At 56.4% G+C, this 9,282-nt stretch overlaps 1 protein-coding gene across 3 annotated transcripts; it reads right to left on the reverse strand.

Annotated features, from left to right (window-relative positions):
- Positions 1 to 200: 200 nt before the first annotated feature.
- CCDC194 (coiled-coil domain containing 194) lies at positions 201 to 8,876 on the reverse strand. Of its 3 annotated transcripts, none has more exons than XM_065578431.1 (5): positions 8,413 to 8,876; positions 5,895 to 5,991; positions 4,829 to 4,961; positions 4,175 to 4,255; positions 201 to 3,141 (listed from the first exon to the last, which is right to left on the reverse strand). In XM_065578431.1, exons 1-5 carry the CDS (start codon positions 8,740 to 8,742, stop codon positions 3,132 to 3,134), a joined length of 651 nt encoding a protein of 216 aa, XP_065434503.1. In that variant the 5' UTR covers positions 8,743 to 8,876; the 3' UTR covers positions 201 to 3,131. The 3 variants fall into 3 exon arrangements, with proteins under 3 accessions (XP_065434503.1, XP_008169839.1, XP_023963880.1); XM_008171617.4 differs by having other exon boundaries at positions 2,972 to 3,141; positions 4,126 to 4,255; XM_024108112.3 differs by having other exon boundaries at positions 3,010 to 3,141; positions 4,190 to 4,255.
- Between the last annotated feature and the right edge of the window lie 406 nt (positions 8,877 to 9,282).

Here is a 9,282-nt window from a genome sequence, read left to right on the forward strand (position 1 = left end):
GACGCAAATCCTGGATCCACCACTCCCACGTCAAGCCAGCCGTAGTGGACCACAGTAACAGACCAGCAGCTCTTGCCACCACTGAGGACACTGCCTCCGACCAGTGGACCAGCTTACCTCTTTCAGACATCAGACTTAAATTGACTCGGCAAAAAAGAGAGGACCTTTTATTCTGACAACTGTATGTTTTTTATTATGCCTTTTTAGTTTATTTTCTGCCTATGAAGATAATGCTTTTATTAGATATTCCCACGAGGTTAAAACTCGTATTTTAGGAAATAGAAGTAATTGCTGGGTATGTACTCAATTTCCAGTAAATGCAGAACAGGGACTCCCCTTCACACCCATTCCCCTGACCACTGCTAATATGACTTGGATGCCACCGGCTAGAGTAAAAGATCCAATCCAACACAATCTTACATGGAACAAAACAGGAGTGCCAATTAACAGATATCTCAGGGTAACCAATCAGACAGGATCACTGTGTTTTGTTAAAGAAAAGGGGTCAACTTTTGTGGGAACAAGTAAATGCAACATTTATTTTAATGGCACCGCCTTTAGTAAAAATCTTGGCTTCAAGCCTTGCGCACCCCACTTATCCCATATGTGGATCCCTCACCCCGATCCAACTTTTTCATGGGTGGGCAAGCCTTCAGAGTCAGCTTTTAAGAAGCCCTGCTCAGATCACGAGGGTGTCCAACTAATTGCTAAGGGACATACGATTGCCTTCTACAACTGCTCAAGCAGTACTACACTGCCCTTTGAAAACACCACTACCAAATTGTGCCTCTGCAGTTCGCACAACGACCCCTCTGCGTTACCAGGGGAACAGTGGTCCAACGGGTGGTGGGTTACCTCCTACTTTGAGAAATGGAATACCCGAAACGCTTTGTATGGAACATACTGGGTGTGCGGGCCCAAAGCTTATTACTTTCTCTCCCCTGATTGGGCAGGGTCATGTTATTTGGCATGGCTAACACCGCCTTCTCGCATCTCCCTCACTCCCCCTCATTTTCCCCACGTTCGTAACATCCGTGAAACCTTCAGAGATATTAATATCCGTGATGGTTTGTCGTGGCAGCGGTGGGCTGGTCTCATTAGCTTGAGGGGTGGTGTCATCCGTCTACAGGGACTACTAGAATCTTTAACCAATGAAACTGCGACCCTATTTGAGAATCAGGCCAGGGAAATGTCCCAGCTGCGCCAGTTAGCTTTGCAAAACCGAATGGCTTTAGACATAATGTTAGCAGCCCAGGGAGGAACTTGCGCCCTTATAAATGAAGAATGCTGTGTTTTTGTAAATGACACCTACTCTGACACTTTTCAACGTACCAAACATCTAAGGGAAATGGCTAAGAACTACTCCTCTGGCCAGCCACCTTATGATTGGTGGGGAGCCTTATGGAATTGGCTGCCTGGATTTGGGTGGGTTAAAAAACTCTTGGTGGGTATTGTTGGGGCCATAGTAATCCTTATAATACTGTGTTGCTGTATTCAGTGTGTCCCCTCCCTCATAGACTCATGTGGGTCAGTTTATTCTTTTCCTACTTCAGCCAAGGGCCTTACTCTCTTCGAGTTGGCCCAGGCTGAAATTGCCAAGCGGCCCTTGGCTCCTTAAAATGGGGTGTAGCTTTTGGTAAATAGTTATCCCAAAGCTACAAATGGAGGAATGTTGAGTCTGAACTTTTGATGAGCTTAAACTTAACCCAGACTTGATGTCTCTGTCTGAACTTTTAATCAAAGCTCTGACCTGCGAACTACTCATGACACCCCCCCTCCCCTTAAGTAGCCGTCTCCCCTTATCTCTTTCTGAATGTACATTTTAACCTGTTTTATCCTGTAGAATCTTGATTGATTATGCATGACCATTATGATCTGTTAATCACTTTGTTTACTTCTGTGTATAAATATTGATGCTCACCCCTAATAAACTTGCCACACTTACTCTGAAGCTTTTCAAGCTAAGGATAGTGTGAGCCCGTTGATCAACGAATTGGTGTCTGGTCTCTGACAGATTGTGAGCCCATACCAACTCCGCACGAACTCGGGTGCTGGAGAGGTGAGTGAGGACTTGCTTTTTTACCTAACAGTGCTGCCTGGCTGGGTGCTGTTAAACAATTGCTAAGTTCTTCCCCAGAGGGCGGGTAGATTTCAGTGGTGGGTGAAAAATCCCTGTGGAGACAGGGCCAAATCTTAACCCCCGTTAACACCTGTACAACCTGCCAGACTTCCAAAGGACTGCATGGAGGTGTGGGGCAGAACTAGCATCTTCTCTGAAATGCTAGCCTGTTTGTCAGACGCTGGGAATGGGCCACAGGGGATGGATCGCTTGAGGATTCCCTGTTCTGTTCATCCCCTCTGGGGCACCTGGCATTGGCCACTGTCGGAAGACAGGATACTGGACTAGACGGCTCTTTGGTCTGACCCAGTCTGGTGTTCTTATGTTCTTGGAGGCCAAAGGGCCTGCAGGGATACCTGCTCCTTGGCGTGGTGCTGGTGTCACTAATGAGACCCATCAAGCAGCTACTTTTTAAATATTAATGAGCAGATCTGCATACAAACATAGGCTATTAAATGCTGGTTAGACTCCCTCATGGGTGAGTCCAGCCCCAGAGGGGAAATTAGCGCCAGGTGGTCTGATTTCCTCGCGGTGAGTAGATTATACGATCAAGAACGACACCAGGCAGCTTAGACGCAAGCCCACGCTGTGCAGAGCTCAGTAGACTCCAGGCAGAAGCATGTCGCGAAGGAGGGAAGGGAGGAGCAGGGAGAGGGAGACAGAATGGAGCCAGGACACATGGGGCGGGGGTCCATGCCGCAGACTCTGAACGGTACAATGACAGATTTCCCAGCATTCCTTGGGGTGCCTCAGCCTAGTAGGATCCAGTGGACTTGGAGTCTTTTCAATTAGTTTATGGCTATTACAGTTGCAGGAGGAGGCTGCTGGATTCTGGGGCGGGACGGGGCCGTTCCGTGCTGCAGCTGTTTTCGGGTCATTGCAGCTGTCTCTGGTGTGGAGCTGCAGCGTGCCCCGCTCTGTAGAAGGTGGGGGGGGGATCAGAAATGGTTGCTCACGAGCCCTGTCATCTCCTTTAAGCCTGGCTTCCCCTAGATGCTTCAGACGTAAGATTTCAACCCTTCCTGCATAAGAGAGAACATATATGGAAACGTAAGTCATTCCCATCTCTCCACACACGCTCTCTACGTCTGTGCTCCATGCTGTTTCTGTCATTCACACAGAGGGTTAATGGGAAGACACAGCAAAAAGTACTCGAAGTGCAATCCGCAGCAACAGCCCATTGCGCTAGGCAGTCCCTGTTTGTACAGTCGAAGCACCAGGCGAAGGGTCTCTGCACATAAAGGCCCATGTCCTTGGCTGGGTGTACGTTGGCGTACGAGGTCAAGGGCGCTATGCCACTGGGAGCCAGCTCAGGATATGATTTTAGCTGTTCATCTGCACGGATGCCCTCCTCATCTGCCCTTCAAGCCATCGCTACTGGGCCAATTTCTAGTTGGTGTCATGGCAACGGGTCTTGATTTGCAGGAAGAAGTTAGTGGCTTTATGTGCACAAGGGAGAGGCGGTTAGGATAAAGTGCGGGCAGCCGTGAAAAGGCAGCGTGTCCTTAGAGCGGCGTGTGTCCAAAACCTGTGTGTGTGTGGGTGTGTGTGTGCACACCTGTTTGGGTGTGTGTGCAGGCATGGGTGTGTACATGAGTAGGCACATGTTTGTGCATCCATGTTTGGGCCTATGTGCATGTATGTGCCCGTGAGTATACGTGCATTCACGTGTTTGTATGTGTGAGCACATGGGAGAGCAGATGTTTGCATGTATGTGTGAGCATGTGCGTTTGCCTGTGTGAATATATTTGCACGTGTGTGTGGCATGCAGATGTGTCTGTGTGTGTGTGCAGGTGTGCGCAGGGTTTGTGTACCAAGCCCAGTTCTGCTGTGCAGCGGTACGAGGAAAGCTAGTATCAGGACACGAGTGGAACTGGGTGTGGGACCGGGTGCCAGCAATCCCCCTGGTGATCAAGGGGGTGACTCCGCCCTGCCGACCCCCTCCGTCAGCCCTCCCCCCACCTGCATGCTGTTATTTCAGTGTCTCTCGTTTCCGTGGGACTTACGAGCGAGAAAATAAAGCAAGAAGTGCTTGCCAGCACCCACACAAAATACCAGAATGGGGGGCACCTGCGCCTGGTAGCTCGGGAGCTCAGCCGCCGCTGGAGGGAGTCGATTTCGGCCCTGTAGTCCCGCCTGCGGTGGGAAAGCACAGGTAGGTCAGGACGTTCCAGACAAACCCATTGGCTACACCGTGCCCCTTCCCAAAAAGCCAGCAGCCCCAGTGTCCCCCCCCCCCCTCTCCCCCCAAGTGATGGGGCGGCTCCAGGCCCCTGCAGCAGGAATGGGGAGGCCAGGCTGCAGGAGGAACTTCAGTATTGCCAAGGGGTCGCTTGGATAGGAGTGCTGGGGGGGGGGACAATTCCCGAGGCTGTGATTGGCTGAGAGCCAGGGGTTAATGGCCCCGGTGGAGGGCTGGGAGCAAGAGGGACGGGGCTGGGTTGGAGTCAGGTGACGATGGCTGCGGATTTGATTGGCTGGCGGGCTGGGCTTAACGCCCCAGGAGGATATGAAGGGATCGGAATCGGGGTCAATGGACAGTGACGATACGATTGGCTAGGAGGTAGGGGGTTAATGCTTGGCCAGGATATGATTGGCTGGGAGCCAGGTGTTAATGCTCCCTGATGCTACGATTGGCTGGGAGCTAATCCCTCCCCAGGATATGATTGGCTGGGAGCCGGGGGGCGAGGCCGTTGTCCAGTTCCTTACATGCTGCGCTGCAGCTCGCTCTGCCGGGCCTCGCACTGCTCCCTCCGCGCCTCCGACGCTCGGTGCAGCTGCAGCGCCTCCTCCAGCCGCAGCTCCTGCTCCGCGGCTTTCCCCTGCCACTGGGTCAGCTCCGCTGCGGGCGGAAGGCAGAGAGCGGGACTCTCACCCACCGCCGGGCAGGGGATACCCACCCCCTTTGTGCACCTTCTCCCTTAGCGCCTGACCTGCAAGCCCAGGAACAGCCACGCTGGCCGCCGCAGGACCCCCGGGGAGGATTCCCGGGTGCCGGTCAGCCGGGGCTAGCGGGATCGTGTGCTAACCCGGCATGCTCCAGTGGGGGTGGGGTTCGACTGTATGGAAAGGGCCCAGCCCAACCGTGGCTGCTCAGGGAAGGCTAGTAGGGCGAATAGTGGACTGAGGCCAGTTCCCATGAGGCTGCCCTGTGGGGACCTGCCAGGATTTCCCGGCGTAGCCGGACCCATGCAGGGCGGCACCTGGCAATCAGGGCCGGCTTTAGGAAGTGCGGGGCCCGATTCGAACAGTTTCAACGGGGCCCTGACAGGGATGACTAAAAAAAAAAAAAAAACCACGTTAAAAAAAACACGTGGGGCTTGTACTCACCGGGCCGCGCTCCTAGTCTTTGGCGGCGGGTCCTTCACTCGCTCCAGGTCTTCGGCGGCACTGAAGGACCCGCCGCCAAAGTGCCGCCAAAAACCCGGAGCGAGTGAAGGACCCGCTGCCAAAGACCTGGAGCGCCGACGGGTGAGTAAAAATTAAAAAGGTGCCTCTAGCCAGGGAAGGGATTCTCTGCCACTTGCCCCCCACTCTGGGTGACCCTGCCACTGGGCGCGGGGCCCTCTTAAGCGCGGGGCCCGATTCGGGGGAATTGGTGGAATTGGCCTAAAGCCGGCCCTGCTGGCAATGGTACAAGAGCATCCCAAGGTGGGATGGGCCCGACCCCGTAGGGCAGACCCTCACCATGCTCAGCAGCGGAGCCTGGCGGGGGGGGGATTCTCCCGCCCCCTACCACACCTCCCTCGCTCCGCATGCCCCTGCCTCCCCCCACCTTGCAAGGCAATGTTTCTGGTGTCCATCTCGGTGCCCTCCAGCTGAATGGCCGTGAGCGCGTTCCGCAGGGCTGTCACGTTGGCGGAGAGCGTGCTCTGTGGGGCGATACGGGTAGAAGGGAAAGGAGCAGGCACAGGGCTTAGAAACGGCTGATTGGGGTGGGGGTTGTGGAGAGAGGGAGATGGAGGGATAGATAGAGGGGCACGTGGAGGGATGGAGGGATAGATAGGGGGTACATGGGTAGGGATGGAGGGGTAAGTGGAGGGATAGAGGGGTACAGGTAGGGATGGAGGCGTATGTGGAGGGATAGAGGGATAGATAGAGGGGTACAGGTAGGAGTGTCAGGGGATGGGTGGCTGGCTAGATAAATTAGATCGATAATGGCTGGAGGCTAAGTCTTCATTCCCCCCATCTCTTTATTTAACTCGAGCCTCCTCTTCCCCCCCCCCCCACATGATTATGAGCGAGAACCTTCCCCACGGCATCTCCCGCCAGCCAGCACTGCCGCCACGTTTCTCGCACCTCCCCGCGCCGCCACCTCCATTGGCATATGGCCATTGCGCTCCCAAAGCAGGGGGACACGCTAGGTTCCCCAGTTCGAGGCTGCTTGGAAATCCAGGCCTCGGGGGGCAGCGTGCGCTCTGAACGTGGCACGACCCAGCTCTCATCCGGCTGCCGTCCCCTAAGGGGAATCTTTAACCAAGCTGTTCTCGGGGCCAGGTCCGCTGTGGTGCAGGGGGGACGTGCGACCCCATGGGGTCAGTAGAGCCGCGCTCCCCGGTGGCAAGGCAGGTTGCCCACCGATCTGTGATGATTTAAGGCAGAAGGATTTTTTATAGCGGGTGTAACTGGGTGGCTTGCCCGTGGGCTGGAGAGTCTGGGGCTAAGCCAGCCCTGATAACAGGATAAGCCCCACCCGGGTGGGATCGGGGGCCCCCAGGCTAAAAAGAGCAGGAAATTGCAGTAAAGGGGGGAAGTTCAGGAGTTTGCAGCTATGTCTGTGGGTACTGCAGGGAGGGAGCAGGCAGGGGATACAAGGAAACAGACAGAGAGGCCCTTAAGGGGGAGGGCTGGGCCCTCCTGACTCTGGGGTAAAACCTGTGAGAGTTCGTGTTTTCTTTACAAAGCCTGGGTTATTTTGGGCCGGGGGAGAGAGGGACTGAACTCGGGGTGGGGCCTGGAGGGCCAGTGTGTCCCCAGTGGACCCACCTATTGTTCGAACAACGGTATTCACCCGAGTTCTGAAGGGGTGGGAAACATGCAGGGGGCTGTCGAGCACCCTGCCCCCCGTGAGGGCACATGGGGGGCGGCCTCGCCCTTCCAAGGGGTTAGAAGAAATGGAATCCACCCCAAGCATGCGCCGACCCCCGGCCCTTGGGTGTGTCCCCTGCGCCTCCAGCCGCTGGACAGGAAGTGGGGCTGGGAGAACAATGGGAAGCAGTGATTTTTCCAGACCCTTCATTGCCTAGAGCAGCCCATTGTTTAGCAGGAACTAGGAAGCGTCCAAAGCCAGCCCTTTGGACCGGTCCGGTCTGAGAGCAAGGAGAGGGGGGAGGGGCTGGTTGGCCCTTGGGACCGGCCCTTTCCCAGCTGGGAGCTGGAGCTAATAATAACCTGGGGAAAAGAACAGGCTGCGAGACACCTAATTATACGTGTGCCAAATGGCTCTGGTCTGTGTCTCAGCTAGGAATAGCTGCAGGGCTCCTGCTCCAGTCTCTGCCTAGCACCATCCCAGGGGCCCTCAGCTGCAGTTGTGGGCAGGGCCTGTCCTGAGCAGAGCCCCAGAGCAGCTGCTGGTCCCGCCCCACGGCTCAATCCTGTTCGCTCAGGAAACAGCCCTGCTGGGTGAAAGTCCCTCAGCAGCCCAGTTACCCCACAGCAGGGATGGAGGAAAGTCAGGGCGTTACGGGGATCTCAGCATATCCCTCCTGCTCCCATGCATTCCAGGTGGACCGGGGCAGAGCCCAAGGCAGCTTCCTGGGGACGGCGCTGGGTACGCATCCGTGCCAACGCTTTTCACTGGCCTTTTGAATGCCCCTGGGTCTTTTGCAGATACCAGGAGCTCTGGTCTCCTCGCTTGCTGGATGCCATCCCTCCTGGGGAGAGCAGTGCCCCTAAGGATGCCAGCGAATCCCTCAACCCCCCACCAGCCCAGCCCTAGGCCCTGCCCAGTTTGCAAGCTGAACATTGCTGCAGCCTGCTAGGGCCTGAGACCCACCTGCTGAGAAAGCCATTATCATAGGGGGAGGCTGGGCCAGCTGGTTGGGTTACGAGTGAGATAATACCCAGACTGACCTCCAGGCCAGGGCATCTCTTACGGCCCCACTGCCACAGCTGGGCACTCAGACTGTCAGATGCCCCTGGGAGAATCTGTAAGGGGCCAGTTAGGGAGCCTTGAGTGCAGGGGACTGGACTCAATGACCTCTCGAGGTCCCTTCCAGTCCTAGAGTCTATGAATCTATAAATCCTGGGCTCCCTGGACCACCCCCCCCACCCCACCGTACTCTGGCTCCTACCTCACGCTCCTGGCAGGACAGCAAGGTGGCTTTGAGCTTCCTGCCCTCATCCTTGGCCTGGCCAAGCTGCTTCTGAAGCTGCTGCTTCTTCTGGGCGTCCTCCTGCAGCCGCCCCGTGAGCTCGGCCACGTCCCGCTCCAGCTCGGCCACGCGGCCCCCCAGGGCTGAGGTCTCATTGGCTGCCTGCTCCCGGCAGCCCTGCAGCCTCCGTACTGCCTCCGAGTGCCACATCATCACCGCCACGGAGACCGTCACCGCGGCGACCAGGAAGAGCAGGACCACGCACAGCCCCAGCACCTTCAGGGTGGCTTTGGTCACTGAGGGGTCCATGGTGCCGGTGCCGCGACCTGCCGCTGCTACTGCCGTGTGCTGGGAGCCGGCAGCCAGCTCACTGCCTGTCTCACTTTAATTACTACGTGTGGGCTTCCTTGACCAAAAAAGCTCCTGCCTCTGGTTTCCGCAGGTCACGGCCCACGGACCATTATAGAATTGTCACATCCTGGAGAGGGCCTCGGACTGGGCCCTGGGTGGGCTCTGAGCTCCCCAAAGAGGGGGGATTGCAGTGGGATGTGCACGCCCCAGGCCAGCAGGGAGAGGAAGGGGTTAAAATCCCCGGGATGAAGCGGGAGGGGAACCTGCCTTGAGCCTGGAGGGAACCCCTCAACTGGGGCTTGTTCAGGGGTGGGTCTAAAGGGGAGGGGGCTGGCTGCCCCTAGGCTGTGGGGAGCCAAGGGCTGATTCTCCATGGTCCCTCCCTTACAGAGAGCTGGGAGTGCAGGGGGATGCTACAACTGGAATAACGGGGGCAGCTCAGGGCTGGAATAGCAGGGGGCTGTGACTTGGGATTGGGGGGCACCGACAAAGCCAGGG

The sequence above is a fragment of the Chrysemys picta genome, chromosome 25, assembly GCF_011386835.1.
Source record: "Chrysemys picta bellii isolate R12L10 chromosome 25, ASM1138683v2, whole genome shotgun sequence".
Taxonomy (NCBI): Eukaryota; Metazoa; Chordata; order Testudines; family Emydidae; genus Chrysemys; species Chrysemys picta.

Bases quoted from the DNA above. Each gene is read 5' to 3' on its own strand.
- CCDC194 (XM_008171617.4), bottom strand. From the start codon at position 8,742: ATGGACCCCTCAGTGACCAAAGCCACCCTGAAGGTGCTGGGGCTGTGC. The intron at 4,962-5,894 runs GTGGGGGGAGGC...TTCCGCCCGCAG, and splicing joins CAGAAACATTGCCTTGCAAG to CGGAGCTGACCCAGTGGCAG. The intron at 4,256-4,828 runs GTAAGGAACTGG...TTCCCACCGCAG, and splicing joins AGCGAGCTGCAGCGCAGCAT to GCGGGACTACAGGGCCGAAA.